The sequence below is a fragment of the Polyodon spathula genome, chromosome 8 (genome assembly GCF_017654505.1).
Source record: "Polyodon spathula isolate WHYD16114869_AA chromosome 8, ASM1765450v1, whole genome shotgun sequence".
Taxonomy (NCBI): Eukaryota; Metazoa; Chordata; class Actinopteri; order Acipenseriformes; family Polyodontidae; genus Polyodon; species Polyodon spathula.
In genome coordinates, this window is record NC_054541.1 from 27,753,366 (window position 1) to 27,779,599 (window position 26,234).

The following is a 26,234-nucleotide window of genomic DNA, read 5'->3' on the forward strand; positions in this document are numbered from 1 at the left end:
AATACATTTATTAATGAGCCAGACATCATTTACAAATCTGCTTAAGAACAAACTACAAAAGTTAGTATTATTTTGTAGGTGACACCTTTATCCAAGGTGACTTACAGAGACTAGGGTGTGTGAACTGTAAATCAGCTGCAGAGTCACTTACAACAACCACGTCTCGCCCAAAAGATGGAGCACAAGGAGGTTAAGTGACTCTTAACTAATAAGTCAGTGAGGGAGCTGGCATTTGAACGGGGGACTCCCTAGTTGCAAGCCTTTTTCTTTAACCACTGGACCACACACCCTCAGGAGCAGTGGTGACAGATTGAAAACTCAAGTACTAGTGATGAAAAGGCATTTATAAGGCTGAATTGATTTCTTCCTCTTGTTTTTCCACTCAGAGCTGTGGGAATGAGAGCGCCACTAATGACTCTGGAGGATACACCCACGATGATGTTGTCAGCTTTAAGGTACCTATTTTTGTTGGTTAATATTTGTGTTATATTCAATTTTATACTGTATCAGTTTACTAGACTGTATAGGTAACCTACAATATAAACCATGTGCCTGAGCCTCACTTAGAAAGCCTATAATGGAAGTTAATATACCTCCATGGCATTAATTTCTAAAGGTAGAAACAAGTTATTTTTTACACTTTTTTGTGATATGTCCATTTGAATTGGTTATCCTAGTATGCATGTTCAAATTCTGACTTTCTGGATTTTGGAGGAGTTAATTTATTTATTTTATTTATATATTTATTCATCCAATTAATTTAGAATACATGTTTAGTATAACATGTGCCAATAATTTGGGTTTACTTTAGCAAGTAGCACCCCCAAGTGGCAATAAAACCACATTGCAATATAAGTACCATACATTTTTGAAGCACCACTATTTAAACAATAATTAATGGTTTTAGTGCTGGTAGACGTGGTCTGCCTGAAGACCAGCAGCCCACACATTGAAACATTTATAGGGAAAAACTCAATTTGGACTCATTTGAAGATTAAACTTTCTTCAGGTGGATTAGTTTAAATTCAAAGTAGGGGATGGCTGTGGTGTCTTTTACCGAGTATCCAGTAGGCTACAACTGTAATATGTGGAACAAACAGAGCTAAGGGGCTATGTAAGAACCCAGCAGTCTGTTTGAATGCAGGCACCATGCACAAAGCTCTTTGGGTCTCTCTTCTTTCATCAGAGACCAAGCTTCTGTGTGTGAAAGTAACACAATGGTTTTAACTCTCTGTTTAAGAACAGTGCCAATATTGTGTTAAGTGTAATAGATATCTGTTGAATATAAGTCGTGTTAATTGAAACTAGTTAATTACATTGTTCAGGTGCCAGAGAACCGTACCAGAGCTAACTGTACTAAGTAACAGGTGTTGAAGATTTGGCTGAGAGAATGCCAGGGTTGATAACGGTTAGTTTAAAGTCTGTATCATTGCTGGCTTCAGAACTGAGCTTGGGAAAAAGCTCTGTATCCATGCCGTGATGCTATTGGAAGGACCCACCTCTCTTGGGGCCCTGAGAAACAAACTCACAACTCCAATGTTCTGTGGGACTTTGAGTATTTCAATGTCTTAAACACACATCCAGGGGCTCTATGAAGTTATTCATGTGTATACCCTGAATGGACCAAGTGCCATGGATTGCCTATGCCTGTGTTAATGTACCAGTTCCTGGGGCATGGCAACTACTGTAGTTTTAATTCTTGTTCCGCTCAAGCAATTCCCAGCAGGATGTCTGTAACAGGGTTGACAGGAAGTATTCATGGGGTCCCTCCCTATTAGAAGACCAAATTGAAAGTAAAAGCACTGCTCTGTGAACAGCTGGACAAAGGGATTTAATCAAACCCTGAAGGCTGTCCAGATTCCCACAGAGAGATTCTTCACTGTGGATGAGCAGACATTAGGCCAGTACGTGTAAGACTTATAAGTATACAGGCTAAGGAAAGTAAACAGCTGAAAACAGAGATAATCCACTGTTTTCACCAGGCTTGGAACTCATTTTTTACCTCAAGTCCAGGTCAAGTTCCTGGTTAAGGCTGATCAATATACTTTATAATACTTGGGAAATGAAAGGGTAACACAAAGTAAGCCTTGCAAACTGAGAGCACAGGTAGAATGCAAGGAACTATTTCCTCTACTGCCAATGAAAAGCAGTACAAGTGCACACAAATACATATACAGTACTGTGCAAAAGTTTTAGGCAGGTGTGAAAAAATGCTGTAAAGTTAGAATGCTTTCAAAAATAGACATGTTAATAGATTATATTTATCAATTAACTAAATGCAAAGTGAGTGAACAGAAGAAAAATCTAAATCAAATCCATGTTTGGTGTGACCACCCTTTGCCTTCAAAACAGCATCAATTCTTCTAGGTACACTTGCACAAAGTCAGGGCTTTTGTAGGCATATAGTCAGGTGTATGATTAAACAATTATACCAAACAGGTGCTAATGATCATCAGTTCAATATGTAGGCTGAAACACAATCATTAACTGAAACAGAAACAGCTGTGTAGGAAGAATAAAACTGGGTGAGGAACAGCCAAACTCAGCTAACAAGGTGAGGTTCCTGAAGACAGTTTACTGTCAAAAGTCATACACCATGGCAAGACTGAGCACAGCAACAAGACACAAGGTAGTTATACTGCATCAGCAAGGTATCTCCCAGGCAAAAATTGCAAGGCAGACAGGGGTTTCCAGATGTGCTGTCCAAGCTGTTTTGAAGAAGCACAAAGAAAAGGGCAACGTTGAGGACCGTAGACGCAGTGGTCGGCCAAAGAAACTTACCGCAGCAGATGAAGGACACATCATGCTTACTTCCCTTCGCAATCAGAAGATGTACAGCAATGCCGTCAGCTCAGAATTGGCAGAAAACAATGGGACCCTGGTACACCCATCTACTGTCCAGAGAAGTCTGGTCAGAAGAGGCCTTCATGGAAGACTTGCGGCCAAAAAGCCATACCTCCGACGTGGAAACAAGGCCACGCAACTCAACTATGCACGAAAACACAGGAACTGGGGTGCAGAAAATGGCAGCAGGTGCTCTGGACTGATGAGTCAAAATTTGAAATATTTGGCTGTAGCAGAAGGCAGTTTGTTCGCCGAAGGGCTGGACAGCGGTACACAAATGAGTGTCTGCAGGCAACAGTAAAGCATGGTGGAGGTTCCTTGCAAGTTTGGGGCTGCATTTCTGCAAATGGAGTTGGGGATTTGGTCAGAATTAATGGTCTCCTCAGTGCTGAGAAGTACAGGCAGATACTTATCCATCATGCAATACCATCAGGGAGGCATCTGATTGACCCCAAATTTATTCTGCAGCATGACAACGACCCCAAACATACAATGAAAGTCATTAAGAACTATGTTCAGTGTAAAGAAGAACAAGGAGTCCTGGAAGTGATGGTATGGCCCCCACAGAGCCCTGATCTCAACATCATAGAGTCTGTCTGGGATTACATGAAGAGAGAGAAGCAACTGAGGCTGCCTAAATCCACAAAAGAACTGTGGTTAGTTCTCCAAGATGTTTGGGCCAACCTACCTGCCGAGTTCCTTCAAAAACTGTGTGCAAGTGAACCTAGAAGAATTGATGCTGTTTTGAAGGCAAAGGGTGGTCACATCAAATATTGATTTAATGTAGATTTCTCATCTGTTCACTCACTTTGCATTTTGTTAATTGATAAATATAATCTATTAACATGTCTATTTTTGAAAGCATTCTTACTTTACAGCATTTTTTCACACCTGCCTAAAACTTTTGCACAGTACTATATGATGAGATGGACTCCTTAAGTTGGCAATAAATTGAAGACACAATCTACAGATTTTTTTAATGTTTTTTTGACAGTTGTCACTTGTCACTGAAATTGTTTTTTTTTTTTTTATGGGCTAGGCTATAATAAATAGGTACTGTACATGTGATGGTCATCGCCAGGGGAAATTAATGGGCTGGGTTAAGAGAGTAATAAGGCCAGTATTTTGATTTTTGCAAAATAGTATAAAGCAAAAATACAATAAATGCTGGTATTGGAAAACAGTGCACAACTACTAGACCCATTTAAACATCACAAAATGCATTCTCGTGCTTCTGTCTTAGTAGCTCAAAGACTCACTACAACTGCAGCTCATTTGCTTTGGCTTAGCAGTACCATGAACCTATTATATATGCTATCTTAATATACTGACTTGTCCTTGGAAGTGTCTCACTAAACAAGTTGTATGCATCCTTTTGATGTTGTTTAATATCTGCTGTAAGCTTTTTGTCTAGGGTGGCACCTACAGCCACTGAGCACATGACAAGCTGTATGTTTTAATTTCATGCACAATGATTTTTGCTAAAGGTAAGGTTCTTTATTTAAATAGACATGTTTTATAATTTCGCCTCAGAAAAAACACATCAGGATCTTAAGCCAGTCATTTGTTGGGGATGGCTGTTCCACAGTCAGTGTGCATTAGTGTCAGTTCCAGCTGAAAGAACAAAGTTGAAAAAAAGGTTGTGATAATTCTTTACAAAGAACTGAGAAGTATAGAAATGGGGATGTATGTGTTTAAGAGGATGGAACAAGACTTGTATTTACACAGTTACTGCCATAAAAAGTATCAAAAAGTATCACAGAAATTGTAGGATACAGTGCTGAAATGCAGGCAGGTTTATGCATCTTGTTCTGTCATAACTTCATTGTCTACTATCATATATTTAGCTTTTTTTTTTTTTTTTTTACTGTATGGCATGTATTATGCATTTCTCTGTATTGAAAGTATTATGGATTTTTTTGTTGTTACTGCATCTTGTAAAGCACTTTGTGATGGTGGTCCATTATGAAAGATGCTATATAAAATATAGATTGATTGTCTAACATTTGAATGTAAAATGTGTACTGGTTAACCAAACAGTTATTTTGATCTGTACTTTAATGGTTAGCAGTTTTTATGCAGCTTAAATTTACAACATTGCTTTAAATACTACTGGTATAGCTTAATTTCTCATACATCCTGTATGTTGTATTGATAATTTTTTTAAAGAAGTGTCAGCAAGTATATAGTGCTAGTGGAACATTGTTTAAAGAGTCTACAATCTTTCTTCTGCTACTACTGCTTATTGCAGCTGCAGGTGTCGTGTGGAAAACCAACATTTAATGTAAAATGCAAATGTGTTTTCCTATTAATGGGCCTATATTACCCCATATTAACCCTTTAGTCTGGTTCTTGTCCTCTCATACAAGGCTGCAGAGACTGTCATTGAGTTGGCATCCACGTTCAAGGAGAAGCCAGATCCATCCAATTTAGTGTTTGGAACAGTGTTTACAGACCACATGCTTACGATCGAATGGTCAGCCAGTGATGGATGGCAGAAACCACACATAGGACCATTTAAGAATCTGTCAATGCACCCAGCATCATCAGCTCTGCACTATGCTGTAGAGGTGAGTATACAGTGGCATCGTATATTTTTACGCAGTTGCAGCTATGAAGCTATTTGAGTTATATAAAGCTAATTTTATTGTCATGCATTTAATCTGTGTACCTCTAAAGCTACCATTTATCTCTAATACAGCTTTTTCTGCACTCTAGTTATTTGAAGGACTGAAGGCTTACCGTGGTGTTGATAACAACATTCGTCTTTTCCGACCATTGAATAATATGGAGAGGATGCTGAGGTCTGCCTACAGAGCTGGTTTACCTGTAAGTAACACATTCTTCTAACAGAAAGCCATTGTTTTTCTGAATACCTGCCTCACAATTCAGCAATAGCCCTGAGAATTAACATTTCACTATAAATTTGTGTATGAAAGACTCCTGGCCAATAACATAATCCACTTAGGTTTTTTTTTTTCTTGTATTTTCTGTATTACAATTTAATCTGCTTTTACCATTGTATACCACAGTTAACTTATTTTATTGCTGGGACAAGCATAGAATTTTCATGTTTGGATATTTGTTCAAGATGTTGCGTCTGTGCTTTTTCGACTTTTCCTAAATATATGTGTTAAACATCTCAACATATCAGTAAACCAAGGGTTGCAGATATAATATGTTGTACCTAGAACCACCACATCTGTCATTTTGACCGTTATAGTAAAAACTGTGGGTTTGGCTTTGTGCACGTGAGATTAATCACACGATCGAGCTGCTGAACTTGAAACAGGAGACGTTTTCAGACGTGATTTATTTATCAACAACAGTAAAAACACTTAGGGGTAGATGTACTAAGATGGGCCAGTCAGAGTGCAAACATACTACAGTTTGCATTTTCTTTACAACATTTTTTCAAATAAAATAGCGGCAGTTGAGTTGTGGTTTGCTGTAGGAGAGGGTGCACGAAAGCTAACGTCTATACATGCAAGGGTGCAAGAATCAAAATAACATTGTTTCTGTTAAATGTAAACATCATCTGTACAAAGCATTCTGTTCCATCTTCATTTTACCTATTTTAATACTGTTGTATATATAAAAAATGAAAGGCAGTTTAATCCTATGAGATTCTATAGTGGGGCCCCAACCTTCACCTCTAAAAAGCTTTTCATAATCATACCATAGCCCCTCGCTAAACCGGACATGTTTGTCCGACACAAGGATGTGTCGTGTTTAAAAACAATACAATAAAATCGCACTGTAACAGGGAGAGATCTGTGCTGACTCTGCTGGCGTGTTCACGGGCTGAAGGAAGAGGGCGGCAGTCGCCCAACAGCCGCCTGTGAGTCATGGCAGTGACACGGGGAGGTGGGAAAGTGTGTGTGTGGTCTTTCCCCCTCTCTGAATGGCTGAGAGGCGGGTCTTGGGTGATTGTTGGTCCTATAAAGTAACGCTCTGTTGTTTCCTCAGGTCTGCCCACTTAGACGCACCAAGAGTGCGGAAGCTTTGATTCAGGACCGGGAATAAGCCGGGAGAAAAGAAATTCACAGCGAGAAAGAGAGAGAGCGGGGAACCCTTGGGCAGACCCCGGCGTATTGTAAAAGAGCAGGCTAGATAGCCGACAGAGTAGGACGGTGATCCGGGTCGTGCGGGTAGCGGCGACCGGGATAACGCTGCCGAGTGCAGCACCTTTTATTTGTAGTTTTATTACTGTTTTATTTTCCCTTGTTCTTTTCGCCTTCTGTTTTCATTATTAATTCTTTGAGCACCTGCGAGTGCATTTGCTGTTTGTGTACCAGCTGTGGTATTTCCGTGGTGCTGTCTATCATCGTTGATAGGCAGCCCACGGTCAACAGTGCCCTCTGCCGGAGAGAAATAAGAACCGGTCTAAGATAAAACTGGGCACCTGTGTGGTGTTTCCAAGTACACCTGTCTGTCTCCTGGTCAGTGAATTACCCACACCCCTTCCACACGTGGTGTCAGAAGTGGGATTCACTGGCACTGCCCCAAGCAGTGCAACTATAGAAGGAGCAGACTAGCGATGGATGCGACTCAGTTTGCCGCAATGATGGACCTCCTGCGCCAGACTCTCACCGTGGCAGTACAGGGGGCGGCTAGACCCGCAGCTCCAGACTACTCCATCCAGAGACCCACCAAAATGACGGCCGAGGATCGACCTGACGCCTACTTGGAGGTGTTCGAGGCTATGGCGATCTCGGCTGGGTGGCCCCAAGCCCAGTGGTGAATTACCCACACCCCTTCCACACGCACACACACACACATTTACAGTTCTCGATGTATTTTAAATATAAATCATTACGCTGTAATAATACTAATGTGTTTTGGATCCGCTACACATTACATTATGTAAAAATTTAAATTTGTATTGTAGGCCTATACAGTATACAGTACAGTAATAAAATCAAATGAATACCCAGCACACTTTTTTTTTATACTTTAGCCTACTGGTAATAAAATAAATCATGCTGCTGCTGCACTGTACACATTGGTGTACAATGCAAATAGAATATTATTTTAAATTTAAACTAAATGATTTTAGGTTTTTTTTTTAATTTTAATTATTATTATTTTTAACTTAGTCTACTTAGTAGCCTAGACAATTAACACACAATAGACCATGGTCCTATACAGATGCTGAGAATGGTTAGTGGCACATGTGTGCAGTCTATTGCTCTCGGCTGCTGAAAATATCCTCTGCAGATGTCAATGTATGAATAGGTGCAAGACAAAACATGTTGTGATGCATGTTTCTATTTACTAGAAGTGCTGTCATTTCTGGCGGACATGGACATTTTACTTTTGCCTTCGAATACATGTAAAAATGTTTGTTCTGATATTCTTATATTTGTCCCAGCACTCTTCTTTATATTGAAACTATTTCCCCCCTCAGAGTTTTGGTAAGGAGGAGTTGCTCGAGTGCATCAGAAAGCTTGTCAAAATTGAAAAGGCTTGGGTCCCCGAATCCAGCAGTGCTAGCCTTTACATTCGGCCTACTTTAATAGGAACTGAGGTGAGGATTCCATCTTTCCACGTTGATAACATCAAACATTGAACAGTATCAGGAGTACTAGCCTGGACAAAACTGTATCATCAACAGCATTGATGTTATTCCTCAAAAATAGATTTTTTTTGACAAAAATGTACTCTCTGAATCTATTTTTATATCAGTGAAAATTGCAATAATATGGTTGGCTAGTACGTTTCTAGTTTGAAAAAGTCAGTTTCATTCCAACAATAATATTTTGTTTCAGTTTATAGGCACTGTAAGCATTATGCCCTTGGGTATTGATATACTGGCTATATTATTACATAATGAAACCTGGTATTTTACCCTGTAAGGTACCAAGTCAGGATTATCATATTCCTACGAATTTAACAAATACCAGCTTGGACATATCGGAAATGCTGATCAGACCCTTATATTTTTCAACTTGCCAAGCAATACCACAGTTCACAAATTGGGAGAAAAACAGGAGTAAGTAATGAGAAGGGATACATAAGTATAATGCCCTGTGTGATAGCTGATGGCCACAAGCTGCCTCCATGTGCGTAATTGAGTTTGTATCTTTGTAAATGCATATTTATTTGATGTTTTATTTGTTCCTCGAATTGAGGGTGGAAAATTTGAGGGCGTCTTAAGATCAAAGGAATATGGTATACATGATTTAGTCATGTTTAAGAGATTTTACCTTCAAAATGACTTTGGAATGTTACAATATCAGTACAAGCACTTGATATGCCCAACTTTTAAATATATAAGGTTCTACAGTATAATACAAGCCTGTGGGATTAAATACAGTTATGTACCTACCTAATAAACCACTTAACTTTATACCTAACATTACATCTTCTTTCACATGTCGCTTCAACTGATGCTTTCTAAAAATTGACTACATGTAAATTGTCTTGCTCGCTGTGCACAACAATTCCTTTATTTTTTTTATATCCAATGAAGCCTTCCCTGGGCGTTAAGAAGCCTTCCCGAGCCTTGCTGTATGTGATCCTCAGTCCTGTGGGGCCCTACTTCTCTACTGGGATCTTTAGCCCTGTGTCACTGTGGGCTGATCCAAAATACACCCGAGCCTGGAGAGGTGGAACAGGAGACTGCAAAATGGGAGGGTAATGTGCGACTGATGCCTGATAATTATGCTGCTGTCAGTTGTGGTGGATTAATCAGAATGGATAGAAGTAGATTCATAAAACATGATGATATTTCAAAACCATGTGACCCTTACATTTCCTGCAGAATTACCGTGTCAGACGTTTTAATTAAAACTTACTGAAAAGTTAGTTAAAAACTGTCTGGTGAAATTGAAACATTTTTTGGGGGGGGCTTTATGACATCCATCAATGAAACACAAATGTTTACACAGTTAACACAGGGTTGCCACAGTTTACCTGAATGCAGAGTATTATATGGATTTATTTGGGTTCACATTACTTGTCTCTGAGCACAAGATATTTCTAATTGTGTTGTTGCTTCTGGTGGTTCCAATGGCAGTACCTACGTGATACAGTTTTACACAGGAAGACAACCTTGTTTTAGTCATGTAAGACCCATTACACACTTCCCATTAATTCAGCCCGGATGTATGTATATAATAACTCAAACCAGCATTTTACCATGAAGCTTTTTAAAATGTAGTTATATGGTTTGTATTCTTTGAAGGAATTATGGTGCGTCAATATATGCCCAATATGAAGCCATGGAAGTGGGATGTCAACAGGTTCTATGGCTTTATGGAGACAGCCATCAAATAACTGAAGTTGGAACCATGAACCTGTTTCTGTACTGGATCAATGAAAATGGAGGTAATTTATATTAAAAACGATTCCAAATGAATTGCAGTAAACAGGAGACCAGGTAAATGTGTTTATTAAAGGAGTTTAAAAGTATACCTGTCCTAATTTGTCAAAACGTAAAGAGCGATACCTCATTTAAATAAAGCAGACAATAAGGCTGGTTTCACAGACCACAATTAACAAAGAAACTGGATTATGTAAAGTAACATTAGGAAGTGCCATCCATTTTCTTTGAGCTTCAGTTTGGTCAGTATGGAAATATCTCTAAAGTTACTGCTGCTTCCTGGTAACTAATCACTTTAATCTTCAAACTAATTCCAGTAGTGTAGCTGCAATCAGAGTATGTGACCTAAAGCACCGGTGCCAGGATGCAGCAGTTTATCATTAACATTGCATTTCAAGAATTTTTACATATTGAATTAACAATAAACCCAAATGATTTTCATGGTGCCTTACAGAAAAGTGGCCCACAGAACAAACAACATTGCACAAACCTTTATTTCATGTTAATTATGTTTCTTTTGTAATCACTGAGAAGTAAGATTTTTATTTCATATTTTGATGTTAAATGCACACCCTCTCCTTCTTTAAATTCACTTTATTAAGTATATGATACCTCACAGTTTTGATCTGTGTAATAAAGCTACTATGAACCAGAAAACATATATATATTTTTTCTATAACAGTTAAAAAACTGTTAGCCAAACAGTTTCAGACACAGGGCCAGGGCATCTAACCAAAGCATGAGTATTTTTTTAATCAACAACATGTGTTTATAAACTAACAAAGCTTAACTTTCGCAGTAAATAAGAGGCTTGCGAACACAAAACATTATTTTACAATGTATTGTTACCTGTTAAGTCTACGTATGCCCACATAGCTTTTTGACTTGCTGAACAAAGATTTAATTGGTAACTGTATAAAACTGCACTGCAACATGTTTGCTACCACTTTCCTACACAACACGCAAGACCCTTCTCTCCTGTGTATGTGGATGAGTGTGGGTGAGTAATGTGAGTAGTCCAGACACAATGAGAAACTATTGACCTCTATGGTTGCTAAGGAATAAATAATACAAAAATAAAAAATGTAAACATGTCTACTGCGCCAGATTTTAATGTTCCTGGCGATACATGAGCTAAACCAAATTTGTCTGAGTGTTTTACGTGCACGTAGTGAACACATTAAATCTAACGGTAGTGCGGTTGAGCGCGGGGCCCCCTAAACAGTGGAGCCCTAGACGGCCACCTCGTTCGCCTTGCCTTACGGTCAGCCCTGTTCACACCACTGTATTTTGCTCATATATAGAAATGTAAAATAAAAGTTTCATCAGATTTTATCAGACTGCAAAGTTTAATGATATCGACAGCTTCTGGCAATGGATAATGGTCGTGAGAAATACATTGCTGCTGGTATATTTAATTTTGCATGGGCATGCGAAATATTCATTGAATGGAAAAGGCATTTCTTACAAAGAATTCCTTGCCTGTTACCTAAATGCCAATGGAATAGTGATAAACGTGAGCTAGACTCTAAACAGTTCAAAGCCATGCATGTATATTTTAAAAGCATACCAGTTGCCAATTATTTTCAAATGCAGAGAATCAGAATTAGTAACTATGCATATTTAAGTAATGCAGTTTCGTATACTGTGCTTCTGCTGGTTTGCATTTTATGCTGAGATTCATGGATTGTCATTTTGGTGTTGCATTACATTTTTTGGGAAACTGAAAAAAAATATTTTATTATCTGGTAGTAAACCAGAGGTTACTGGTGCACATAAAATACAATGTAAAGCTGAGGCAATGGTATTTCTGTTACCAAACTGTAGTACTTAAATTGTGTAACTTTAAGCTTCACTCCTACCCAAATGAAGTGATCAATTCCAGCAGTTTTTGGGTGGCAGGGATGTATTTTTTGTTGACAAATGTGTTTTCAGCAGTGCCTGATAGCGCCTGATATAACATACAGTACATGTGTATGATTTAAGCACAAGGTCTGCTATAACTGAAATCCTGCAGGATTGCAAATCTCATTCACCAAAACAATGATGTTCAGCAAAATGAATGTTTCTGTATATTGTAGCGGATCTGTCGGCAGGGGTAACCACTTTGGTTTTTACAGTTACAGTTACACAGTGAGGCTGCAGAAATATGTCGGCTAGCTTGGAAGCAAGCTCTTGTTATTTGTCTTTTAGGGAGGGACCCTTCTCTGCTTGTTTACTGTGATGTAGCACTAATATAATTGGCTGTAGATAAATGCATGTGATGAATGCTGCCTAACTTATGCACCTTGTATTGACATGGGACTCAGGTATGGATTTGTTTTGGTTACTGTCTGGCACTGAGTTTCAAAAGCCGCTGGAATCTGGAGAGAGAGAGTTCAAGTAACCAATTGTTTGAGAGAGAGTGCTAACCAGCAGGCAGCAGTTGCTGCACCCTTGGGCACCCTTGGGTTATTAAGGACAGTTTAAGATAAAGATCTACTGCAATAAGCTAAGCCTGTTGTTAAAGTGTGATATACAGTTTCTCTCTTTTCCTTCCTTTCCTCCTAACAATATTAAGGTATAAATAGACATTATCCTGTGTAAATGTGTTTAATGTACTGTATGTCACATATAAAATATATTTATATATTTAAACAGTGGATAATATATAACTGTATCTTTATATTTGATTTGTTGCAGATGAAGAATTGGCCACACCACCTTTAGATGGTGTCATTCTACCAGGTGTTACCAGACAGAGCATTATAGATCTTGCCCATAAATGGGTAAGTATTCAATTTGTAATCTTTAGTGAGAGCTTCAGTGAATATTAGAGCAAAGGATTTGTGCCTGTTATTTGGGGAGCCAAGCAGGCCTAGTGTTTGGAAAATATGATGATAAGTCTGTGGCTCACTTTGGGCTCTTTTTCAGTTGGCCCACTTAGATATTTGAAAGATTTAACTGTGGTTTGTAATACAAAGTTACACAGTGTGACAGCTGAGGAAGCAGAGAATGAGTCATCGGGTAATGAAAGGATAGAGAAAACAAATCGACAGCAAGAAAACTTCCAGTTAAGTGTCTATACTAAAGAGAACTGCATCTTTACTTTGTATTGTAATTTATGGTAATAAGATTAAAGTTACCATCACAAATTAACTTTGCAACACAATTTGTAGTCATTCACTACACCTGCAATTCTTATCTAACCTGTTGATCTAGAGGTGATGCGTGTGCTGTTGCTGTTCCAGTTTTGAACATGAACAGTAATTGCTGTAATTACCAATTTACTGATGCATTTTACTTAATCTGAATCAGCCTTATGTTTTCAACACTAAAAGAAGCAGAGGTAAACACCCCAGTAAGTGTGGGTATTGATAGGGGTTGTTGTCAGCAGTGGGATCATTAGCAACACCTAACCCACATACTGTTTACAGTGCCAGTGGAATTGACAAAAGTAACTGTTTGCAAATTACTATTGCATGGATATCGGACTTCATTATTAGAAATAGGTTCAATTACAGTTTCACTTTATTTGTCTAGTTCCACAAGTAATTATTTGTGTCCACGTTGAGTTACATGAGTGTCTTGAGGCAAACGCTTTCGCACAGTGTAAGCAGCCAGTGTTCTTTAACTCCACCATGTATCATGCAAGTTGTGGCTTAATTGGTCTGTGGATAACCTTACCAAGGCACACAGGTGTACATGAAGTGATGTGAAATAGATTGCTGCCAGCTGTGCTAATCACAGTCAGCCTAAACTGAGGAAAACTGGTGTACAGTGAATTGTAAGCTAGCTATACCCAACAGGCTTCTGAATCCCACCTTTGAACATGGCCTGAGGCCCGTGGAGAGTGAAACTCATGTCAATAGCTTATTTATTCACAGATAATCTGTTTCAAAATGTTATTAAGGTTCAAAACATAATATATTCTGCACCACCTTCAATTGAGACTTTTCGTTTACCGTTATTCTTTTTGTAATAATAAATAGACAAAGCAGTCAAAGCATGAAAGCTATGGGATGCAACAATCCCTCTGATGGCTATCACTAGACAGTTCCATATTGAGTGAGGTGTATTATTGCCTTTCTGAGTGTCTTTCTTATTAGTGAACTGTTACTGTTCTGATACTGTACTAGAATTAAATGAGAATGTCAGAATTGTAACTGAGAAAAAAGGGAACAGGTGAAAGAGTCATTGAAAACAGCTTTAAAAAAACACCCCAAATTTATAGTTTTAGAATTCCACCCTGCACCCGGCCTTAGCCCCCTTCGCCCCCTCCCTCCCCCCGCCCCAGGACCTCAGGGAGATAATTCATTCTGAACTTGTCAGGTTTAGTAAGCTCAGCCATAGCTCTCCAGGCCTGAACCATCCCCTCCCTGGCACCGTGGATCCAAGCAGTGGGGAGCTAGTCAGATCCGCTTCTGTTGTAGTGTTCAATCAAGGGAAGAATCATCACTCAATTAGAGTACCAAAACGGAGTAGGGAATTTCCTTATTAAAAATAGTGGATAAAGTTGAAGATACCCTCTCCCAGAAAGTAGCTACCTGGCTTTCCCAGACGGTGTGTATAAAGGTACCCACGGCAGCCTGGGGGCAAAGCGAGCAGTCAGGACTAGGGGCAAGCTTCATTTGAAAGTGTCTGCTGGGGGTTAAATATGTTCTATGTAGGAAATTAAAATGGATTAATTGGTGATTAGGGTTCTTGGAAGCTAAATCGCTATTCCAAATAGTGTTAGCAGCTAAAGGTTTATACAAGGCTTTTAGAAGGTAAATGTACAGTGATGAAACCAGTCCTTTAGTTCTACCCCATGTATCTAATATACTATGCAATGGTAGTATAGTCCCCCAGTGTACCCTGTAGGCACGCATCGCTGAGCGAAGCCAAAGGTAAAAAAAAAAAAAAAAAATAGAACCTGGTAGATTGTGTAACAATTGTAAATCCTGGAACGTGCAAAGACAACCAGCATCAGAGGTATCAGCTCCCCTATCCCTCCAAAGTGGAAAGAAAGCATAATTTGCAGTGCTTAAGAGAGATATTTGAGTGGATTAAGTCTTGTAATCTATGGAGATACTAGCTTTTCTTCTAGCTGTCGCCATGAGACAGAAGCCACGGGACCAAACCAAACAGTGAGTGGATGTGATACAGAAGACGAGAAATACAATTTAAAATTTGGAAGAGATAAGCCTCCTGAAGTGTAGTGTGGAGAATTTAATATGTGGGTGCCTTCCTCTCCACGTAGACTTGGATATGAGAGAATGTAGTTTATCCCAGTATCTAGCAGGGGGAGAAAGGGGGAGCACGAAACAAAAAAAAAAAATCGATGCGGTAGAGTACTTTAATTTTAATTATGGAAATGCCGGCCTGAAACAAATTAGAGAGATCTGACCAGCTGTCTAAATCAGTCTGCCCCTGATTAAAAATGTTGTTGAAATTGGTTAATACAGTGGAATGTAAAGATGGATAAATGTCTATGCCAAGCTATTTGAAATGTTTAACCACCAGTTTATTAGAGGGCAGGGCTACCCATATTGTAAAGTTTAGAGGCATGAGAGCAGATTTAGACCAATTCATTTTTTATCCTGATAATGAACTGAAGATAAAAAAAAAATCTAATAGGTGAGGAAGTGAGCAGGGAACGTGATGTGGAGTAGAGTTAACAGTGATGCGATCCGAGAGAGCTGACTGGCAGACAGCTTGGGCGAGAGGCTCTAATGAGAGGGGAAAGCAGACAGCCCTGATGCGTACCCCTAGAAATGGTGAATTCAGAAGAGCATTTATTCCCTGTTAGCACCATCGCTGATGGGTTAGCTATAAAACTTTAATCATACTAAGAAATTCAGAGCACAAACCCAAATGATCCAGTACTGACCAGAGACAATTCGATTCCAAACAATCAAAGCTTTCTCGGACTCTAGTGAAAAAACAGCGCAGGGAGTATCACTGTCAATAGTAGCATGTTGTGGACTAAACGGCAGACATTATCAGATGCCAGACGGGTCTTGATGAACCTTGATTAATTTAGTCATATAAGTCTCAAGACGGCATGATAGGACGTTAGCATATAATTTAGCGTCTGAATTGATTAGAGTCAAGTGCCGAGCACAGAGAGTAGAATTTTTATCTTTTTTTTAACAGTAAAGAAATGACAGCTGTGTTTACTTCTCTACGAAAGGAGCCTTTCTCAATAGCAGTTTGTATGATGTCCAGCAAAAGGGAACCCAGCTGGGTCCAGAAGGTTAGAAAAAATTCAGGTGGTATGCCATCAATATCCAGAGATTTGCTTTTGCTCTGAAGCGTCTTCTTCAGTTCAGCCAGAGAGATTGGAGTCCCCAGCACTGCAGACTTAGTAGCCGAAAGGCATGGTAACTGAAGGTCTTGCAGGAAATGCATACAGTTATCCTTATCATAGCAGACATCAGAACCGTAAAGCTTAGAATAAAAGAAGTGGAATGCAGAGTGTATTTGAGAAGGATCTGCTATCTCCCTGTCAGGATTTAACAGATAGAATGTCTGTGAAGTGCTCATTACTACGCAATCTCTGAGCAAGCGAGAGGCTCTATGACCATTAAAATAATAGTTTTGTCTCGTTCTATGAATGTGGAATTGAGCATGTTGCCTGAGCAATAGATTAAACTCCTTTCTGATAAGATTGAGTTTGAGCTCATTGGCTTCAGATAAAGCATTTTGTTGAATGTGTTCGAGCATCATCAAATTACTGTCCAACTGTGGCAAAGTGGCTAGTGGAGGGGAACAGGTATAGCGGTGATGCGATGCAGGAGTGACAGGCAGACAACAGTTTCCAGTGAAAAGGTGCTTTTATTTATAATCCAGGTCTGGTGACCGTTAAATAATAAATCCCCGGCTATACACAACAATGTGTAAAGCACGGGGATAGCAATAATAGGGCACAGTCCCGAACAAAACGAACACACGGTCACCAGTCCTGGGTGAGTGCAGACGTGCTTGTGGTGGGTGAAGACACTGTATTTTGTGACGGTTCCGTGCAGTGGTGATCCGGATTGTGCTGACCCTGGTCGACAGCTCCGGATAGGTGAGTTAACTGTCTGGTGGTGCAAAACGCAGACAATTACAAACAAACACAACACGTAATTCCTCTTTACAACGAGAGCTCCTCTCTCGATCCTTCTCTCTCCAAGCGTTAACCCAAACGAAGGAGAAGACCAGCGTTACGCTGGCCCCTATATGTAATCCCGCATGATATCGAGATAAACGGTTGCAGCTGCCTTATTACTTGCAGCTGCCTCTCGTTTACCTCTCAAATCAATACGGTCTTACAACAGAGTCGCGCTTCCCTCCAGGCTGACCCACTTCCCTGACCCGGAAACGAACTGTCAGGCCAGCCCTTCCAGATACTTCTCCTCTCGTTCTTTAGCGCCCTCACAGGTTGGGAGGAAGATTCATCACCAGAACTCATCTTTCCGTCACACCAACTCAGAGATTTTACTAAACCATGATTTATTAAGATTGAAGGCAAATTAAGTAGTATTGTCTTTAATAAATCCCTTGACTGAATCCCACAAAATACTTGGATCATCAAGAGAACCAATGCTAAAAGTAAGAAACTCATCTAATTTAGATTGAAATGATGTGCGGAAAGATTCGTTTTTTAATAATGTAATGTTGAAGCGCTATCTAGGAAAACGGGTCGGTATCAGACAACACAAACCTACAAAAGCATGATGTACTTCAGAAAAGAGAGATTTTGTTGTGAAGATAAAATCAATCCTAGAAAATGATTTGTGTCTCGATGAGAAGGATTAAACACAATCCAAATATCTACAACACCTGTGCCTGACACAAGCTTCTGCAATGCAGAGGAAGCTAAATGCTGTGAGCTCAATTCCTTTGAAGTAGATCTATCTAAAGAATGATTCATAACGGCATTCATCTCTGCCCAAGGACTAAAGAGAAATCAGATAACTGCAACAACAGTTTAGTCAGCGGAATAAAGAAACCTGCGTCGAATATAGTAGGGACGTATACTGACACAAAAGCCTTTTTTTCACCAGAAATAACAGATTTCAGGTATACCATTGTGACACAGTAGACAAGGGCGACGTCCCAGACCAGACAGCTGACAAACAGCACACAGACAGGTACTAGACAGGTGAAAAGCGCTCTCTTTACAAAAATAAACACAGAGCAAAATAAAAGGTTTAACAAAAACAGATCTCGAACACAAAATACAAACCTGACACGTAAACAAATACCATGCTGGTGTGCCCAGCACGAGTAGTAATTGCTTACTGTTCTTTTTTGCTTTCGGTTTTGTTTTTGATTTTCTCTGCTCACTCTTGCTCTCTCCCCTTGAACACTCACCTTGAACACGAAAGCTGCTGGGTTTTTATACATGTGACCATTCCTGGATTAACAATAAATGAATCAGTCCGGTGATGGGCACATTCTGCACGAGTTTAATGGATGGGCTGCCACACAATAACACACAAAACATTTTATCTTTTTAAACACAAAGCCATACATTTGTAAATCATACTAATGCATTGTGTTTTTAACTAAACATGAAATAAATCATAATACATTCACGCATTCTACAATAAAAAAACAATACATTCCCTTTTAAATAACAAATACAATACATTTAAATTAGCAGGGCTTTGCCCTGCCCCCTATTTATGCGCAAGGCTTTTCTGCCCTGCCACAGCCACCCTCCCTGTTTTATCTCCTCCCGCACCCAGAATCGTGATCTGTAAACAACGGTATTATACAATCAGTGCTTCTTTGGTTTTGTTATCAGCAGAAGAGAAAGCCGCCACATAAAATATATTTATTAGCTAATCTAGGAATATCTTGCTGCTTAAGATGGGACTCCTGAATCGTGGCAACATCTATTTTCTTTCTGCACAAAAGATCTAGGCAGGCTGGGTTTAGTGGGTGAATTTAATCCTTGCACATTCCAGGACAGAACAGAAATACCAGTCATGAGAATCAAAAACAAGTTTAAGATTCAAAGATAAACAGGCAGGGTATTGTAAAATTTGAGAGAATAAAACAACAATCCATACACCCCCCCAACAAATACCCCAACCGTTTACATCAGATTACTGAACAAAGATAAACATTACCTTAATTGGAGCATAGAAGAATCCTCCAAAAAGAAACGCAACAGCACAAACGATCCCGATGTCGTCAGCCGGCGATCCGCCGAGACAGAGATCAGCCGAGATCGAGACGTCGCACAGCAGATCCATTCCTTCTCATCTCATTGGAGTATATCTTGCCAGGAACATCAGTGGAAAGGGTCCGGTCCTGGGAACGGACAGGGATTCGAGGAGAGTCCAGAAAGGCCTGGGCCTCATCAGGAGACTGAAAGAGCTGAACCAAAGAGTTACTGTTGATCTTGAGGGTTGCTGGGTAAAGGAGGAATGCCTCTAAGCCTTGAGAGTGAGCAGAGGTGATAACCTGGGAGAAGGCACTGCATAGTTTAGCTGTGAAATTACACCTGGCTGTCTGTGGTATAGCTTGACAATCTGAGTATCTCAGGAGGTTAAAAATAAGCGTGAATGACCTATCTCTTGCTTTAGATTGGTCTGAATAGACACGTGTGCATGCATTATTTCAATGTACCTGCCCTTCAGAGTTGGGAACCATAGTGGAAGAGATTTGTTGAAAAAATCCACTGCATCCGAACCCTCATCTCCCTCATTCTAGCCGACCAGATGAATATTATTCCTTCTTAGACTCATGCCTGTCAGCCCTGGTCTCACAAGCTGTCACAGCTCTCTTGTTGTTGTCCACTGCCATGTGAATAGCAGTCAGATCCAACTTGAACTCCATGGTGAAGTTTTTTTAGTAGCATTTTCATGACCCGTGTTTTCAATCCGAGACATCAAATGCTCGAAGTATGAACGAGTTTGGGCCATACAGGCATCTATAATGGCAGACAGGCCTGAATCCAATTTGCTTTTTTCCCTTTTGGACGGAACTGGGACATAGGTCTCTTTTTTGGCGTACATGATATAGCGAGGTGTATCAAACAGCAGTCGACAAGAATATCAGATAAGTCATTGACAATATTGCTCTATTAGTAACAAATTAAGCGAGGAGAAGAGAAAACATTTTAAGCCGCCATTGTTCACGCAGGTCACGTGGTCTATAACTATATTTTTTTATTCATTTTTGACATTTTATTATATTATTGAGGTGCAAGTAGATCATTATTGAAATTAAGTGGATGGACTGTTGTAAAGTGACAATTGCAATGCTTTATTGAACTAGAGTTGTTAATGGACTATTCATTTATTTTAAGTCCTGTTATTGCCATTTGCCTCTCCTGTTTGGTCTGCATTTTAGAGTTAATTTTGACGAACATATTAAGCATGTTTCCTAAGTTATAGTGTATTCATATTTAAATGTTGGGAATGTTATTTTCATGAGAAAAAAAAATATTATAGCAATCTGGCCAGCCCATGTTTTGTTACAACCTGGGGCTAAACAGTCAGTTTTAATCTGCATTGCTTGCTACTGCACAGAAAACATCCCAACACTAACAGCCGCTTACAATTGGTGGTACTAATCTGAATTCTGCACACACCAAAAAAACAACCCCAATGTATATGTGTATGTTTTTAGTGTCTGATTTGAATGGAAGGGTGGACTGGAATGGTCCATTGGTGCCAGATTTGGCTAGTCTTGCAGTGCTGTGGAGATGTACAGGCACCACAGTTTGACTTGGCAGCAGGCGAGAACATTGCAATTGGTGGTCCTGCCAGTCAAACTTTGAACAAAAGGTTGCTAGATACCCCTCTTTTCTTGCAGAGAGGCTGTATTTCCTCACAAAGAGTCCAAGTTATGCCTGCCTTACCTTTCAAGAAAGATTTATTCACGTTTGCAGGGTGTTTAGTATGTTACAATTTGGAACGTTTAGCAGGAGACATATTCCTGTATTGGTATTATTGAATTCGATGAATCAAAAATTGAGAAGAGAAATGTTTATTCTGCACAAATTTACATAGTAATAACTCCTCTTTTTAACCAAGTACATTGTGTGGCACAGTGGTGTTACAGGTCATTAAACAAGCAACATGAATAATTTAGCTTCTCAACAAGAGTATTTTAAGCTAAGGAAAAGAATCTCCTTTTGTGAAACGATGAATAGAACTGTACATTTGATAGCAGGACTTGCACCGTTAACACACTGGTACTGTCAACTGAATAATACAGTTTGTGGCTGTCACTGTTAAGGAATATGTTATATGCAGAATGTAATCTGTATATCTTTTTTTTAACTGTTCCTCTACAGGGTGATTTTAAAGTAACTGAGCGCTATCTGACGATGGGAGATCTGATAACTGCCTTGAAAGAAAACCGAGTGAAAGAGATGTTCGGAGCAGGAACTGCCTGTGTTGTGTGCCCAGTGGGACGCATATTATACAAGGGAAATGTAAGATACAGCTCTGACAATAGCTACTTTGAACAAATACTAGTACCTGAGGGAAAGCACAGATTCAGTCCTTCATAAAACCAACAGAGAGCATGAATCAATCCCAAATCTGTTTTTCACCTATTAACGTTAGGATGTTTATTACCAGAAACCATGACCTCTATAAAAAAATACTTTGTATGAAGTCAGTATTGTATCAGTATAGTGATTGTAGAGAATCTCAAATCTGTGTAACAGTAAGCAGCTGTTATGCATATAGATATTGCTATATGATATGTGTTGGCTGCTGGCAGCTTCAAAAGCATTATCATCAACAAGCACAACTGCTGTCTACTAGATTTACAACCCAACCCAAAACAATCAGCAGCAACTGAAATCAAGGTTGTTGGGTATAGGTCTAACAACTCGTCACATGCTACATTGGCATTAGGAAAGCACATTAAAATAGAGGCGTGCGATCAAGAGTTACGTTATACCTGTTTAAAATAAATATCATTGGACTTCTTTAATTTATTTCAAATAAAACTTGGGCAAAGCACAGTATAATTAGGAACATCGACAATTCCTGCTACCATATTTGTTCATTCAATAAATACAGTATAATCGTAAATCTCGAAAAACTACTCACTTCTAAATATTTTGTAGTCATTTTTGTATTACTTTAGTATAAATACATGTTAATTTGGATTCATATGTTGTTTTTTTCTGACTTTATGTGAACGAAAAGACACACATTTGCCCGTTTTCCCATTGGAAATAGTGATATTTTGAAATATCACTGTCCTGGTCACAAAAGCAAAGTTTGTGGGGAATAATAGCCATTTTCTATACTTTTGAGGCATAAGCAATTAGGAAATAACACTTACTACCCAGGAACAAAAAAAAAGAAATAATAATTGTTACACAGTGTAATCGGTTTGAACCCTTAGCCAGTCAAGCAAGATGGCCTGCAATTGTTTTAATTGTTGTTTTTTTTAAGTGTTTATTGGTTTTATTCTTAGAATTTGCATATCCCAACTATGGATAATGGACCAAAGTTAACTACAAGAATACTGAAGCAGCTCACTGACATCCAAGTAAGAGCTTCAAGGACATTTTTTTTCAAATTTTTTATACATATCAGGGCTTGTATGCTTTTTCTGTATTCCCATTTCAGCTACCTCCAATATTTCCCTCATAGTGTGATTACTACCATTGTATTTGTAACATACTTAGAGCTGGAGTGACCGATTTATGCCAGCCCGCAATTCTAATTGAGTTTGATCTTGGTCTGCCCCTGATGGAAATTAACAAAATGCTTTCACAGCTCCAGAAGTCACCTGGCTTCGTTCAAAGGTGGTGAAAAATAGTTTTCTATGTAGAAACATTTCTACCCAATGGTATTGATGAAACAGTTAAAGCAATCTTTACATTAAAACAAACTAGACCGTAAAGACTTCTTTCAGTAACTATATGGGCACCAGTTAGAGTTTAATATCTATGCTTGTTCTTTTCATCCTTTTAATGATACAATAAAGCATGGGCAGAGATGTCAAATAAGAAATTACCAAATATTGTTGTAGTTATCATATCTTTCATTCTAAACCACACTTACTGATGTAATCTAAATTCCTCATGCATTCACTTTTTACCTTCCCATCAGGCTGACTTTGAAAGGTTTATGCTGTATTAATAGTTGCCACGGAATATCAAAGAAAAGATAACACAAACACTGTTCTTGAAAGCCACTATTAAGCACTAAATGTAATTACAAAAAGTAATTATTGTTTCAGCTTTTGTGGATTTCAAAGGGAAGATGATTCAAATGAAGGCATAGAGAACAAAGGAAATATGAAAGGCTACTGAACAATACAATTAGTAAATTACAAACGAGTAGGATAATGTTAAGTCAGCTGACATTTAAGAAAAACAGACTTTCATGCATTTCAAAGACAAAACATTATATAACTGCATTTGCCTTCTTGGAAAAGGAACATAAGGAAGGATTACTTTCTAAGTGTTTGGTTGGCTTACAGAGTCCTGTCAACTGTTGCAGAAAAAAATGTAGTTTCTGATTAATTATGCACAGCTAATTCCCAATATTCAAAATCTCTTTTTTTTTGTTGTTGTTTTCTCCAGTTTAGAGACAGATATACCAGTTTCTAGGGCACCACTTGTCAGATGTTTTCATTTATAGAGACAACCAATATTGATCAATGTCTTGCTTTTCTTTCTAGTATGGCAGAATTGAGAGTGACTGGACACACTCTGTGCAGTGAAGAAGAGGAGGATGAGATCCGTTTCTGTGAAACACAACCTGTGCATACACTTTATCGTTGCAAGTTTGTGATGTTCTCATAGCAATACTTACAGTAGCATAGATTTATTGATGTGAAATGTAAAAACTTTAATGTGAGTACAATCAGTTTTTACCTCAAAATGATGGTAGCTACATTGTGAACGTGCAATTGTCATGCTGTAAAGGCCATGTGCAATTATTTGATTTAAATTTTCTGAAAGCGTACAGATTTTGTTTTGATACTGTTGCACCATTAGTTAAATTTGTATCTGTAAGCTCATGTTTTAATTAGGTCTACAAACAGTAACTAGCTGGGGCAACAGATTCACCCACTTTTTTTTTTTTTTTTTAGCTCAAAAACTTCCAGGTTCAGCTTTTCACTTCATATGATGAGGTTTTGGGTATCAGCATTATCCACGTACCTATGTGTATAGGATACAGTAAACAAGTCAAAAGTATATATTGTTACTTTGTAATTACATTTTATTTTAGGACCTACTTTGGCTGTCATCATGTTTATGTATGCTTTTGTTGTTGGGGTCTTGAAAAAGAGCCTGCTGTGTACGCTTGCTCAGTGGGACTGGTAAACTTGATTTAAATAATCTTTGCTCTGTTACATTAAACAGTACAAAAGCACATACAATTGGTTACTATGTACTTATCATTTTGAAAACTTGAATACAAAAATCTACAGTGCAATTTATAATGAAATCATCAGTGTTTCCATAATAAATTAATACAATTACTTAGTTGTGTGTAATATAGTTGAAAACCATTCCTTTCTATATTTGTAAAGATGTATTACTTTTTAATAGGACCCTTGTTGTCTTTTTTTAAATGGTTAATGAGGGTCAACCAAAAAACAGGGTAATATTTATTTATATTGTATTAAGGCTTTGATTTAATCAACCTATTACATGGCAGGATAAACCACAGGTGGAGCACTGGGAATCCCCCTGGACCGTATCATCCACCTATGTGTGGTTATTCCTGTGATATAAAACAAATCCAGGGGTGACTTTGCCCTGCCAGGGTATGGTAGGTTGACCAAATCAACACCCTACACTGTATATAGATTTATAGTAGTTTTACATCAGAAACATACTGTAAGGTTAGCAAGTTTCAAATGCCATAAACAAAAAAGCATGAAGCAAATCTATAATAATGCATATTACAAATTAATAATTTTGAATAAAATTGAATTGCACTGATAGAAATTGACTTTGTCTGTAGGTCTGCTTTGTGACTTAGAATAATGTCATGGAAATTAAAAAGCCATTGTAGATTTCACAAGGTAAAAGAAAATCAGTTTTAGTTCGAGCCTTCTTTCTGATTGCGTTTTTATTATTTTCACTTGGGTGGCATTCCTTTGATGGTCTTTTTCTGCATCTGCACTAAATAAACCAGGTTAAAAATGAATGTATCAATGAACATGGATGTGTTGTAGTTAGACATAAGTTCAGTGGAAAAAACATGTCAATAGTGCCTCTGTAGTAATGTACCACTATTTTCCATATGTGTACGACTCTGCTTGTTACAGGGCAGGCCATTGCAGTAAATACATGCATTTAGTGAATCTACAAATCTCTTAATTTCCTCTATAGCTTCACAGTGGGGTTTTAATTCTGACTTTCCATAATGTATATGCTTATATTTGCCTTAGAAGTGAAGACCATTTTGGACCACAAGGCCCTGTGGTGAAAAAATACTTGCATGTGCCAGACACATCAATGCACCAATGTCAGTTATAACACCTTGGACTAGATTACTAAAGTTTTAGTTTTCTTCTTGTAAGATCATCCATTTGCAAATCTGTTGTTTTCTTCTTGGGGGGCATGGGTAATATTCTAATTAAATATATTTGGCAGTGTACTGACATAAGTAAACCAATGTTGAGAGAGTTTGGTGTAATTATATAAAATCACTAAATGGGGTGTTGTTTCTCTTAAAAAATTTTTTAAAATCTAAATTTAAACACCACTTTTCAAAAAATGTTTGGGTCATGTTTTATATATATTATATATATATATATATATATATATATATATATATATATATATATATATATATATATATATATATATATATATATATATATACTGTAACACGACTGCACCTCACCACGGTTCGTTGCCTCTTTAAAATCAGGACCCAGGACGCAAGAATGGAATTTCAAAAGCGCTTGCGTGCTATTTTTAATACACAAACAAAATAAACAAAAATAAACCCCTAGCTCCTTCGGAGCACTGACTAAACATTCGTCAGCAGCATACTCTACTAAAACCAGACAGGTAAACTGTTTACTGGATGAAACAAAAACACAAGATTGAACACCAAAAAGGCTTTTACACAGAACCTTTTACATAACGGTTGAAAACACC

General features: G+C 38.4%; 1 protein-coding gene across 2 annotated transcripts in view; it reads left to right on the forward strand.

The window, feature by feature from the left end:
* The window catches only part of LOC121319717 (branched-chain-amino-acid aminotransferase, cytosolic-like), a 26,682-nt gene extending 1,608 nt beyond the window's left edge, over window positions 1-25,074 (forward strand). The window contains exons 2-11 of one of the 2 annotated variants that reach the window (XM_041257428.1): window positions 387-455; window positions 5,214-5,414; window positions 5,563-5,673; window positions 8,255-8,374; window positions 9,320-9,483; window positions 10,034-10,176; window positions 12,854-12,939; window positions 21,435-21,575; window positions 22,577-22,651; window positions 23,792-25,074. In XM_041257428.1, the coding sequence (XP_041113362.1) occupies window positions 387-455; window positions 5,214-5,414; window positions 5,563-5,673; window positions 8,255-8,374; window positions 9,320-9,483; window positions 10,034-10,176; window positions 12,854-12,939; window positions 21,435-21,575; window positions 22,577-22,651; window positions 23,792-23,833 (1,152 nt within the window). In that variant the 3' untranslated portion in view covers window positions 23,834-25,074. The remainder of the gene's footprint in view (window positions 1-386; window positions 456-5,213; window positions 5,415-5,562; window positions 5,674-8,254; window positions 8,375-9,319; window positions 9,484-10,033; window positions 10,177-12,853; window positions 12,940-21,434; window positions 21,576-22,576; window positions 22,652-23,791) is intronic. The other variant, XM_041257429.1, reaches the window with a different exon arrangement.
* Window positions 25,075-26,234: the final 1,160 nt, after the last annotated feature.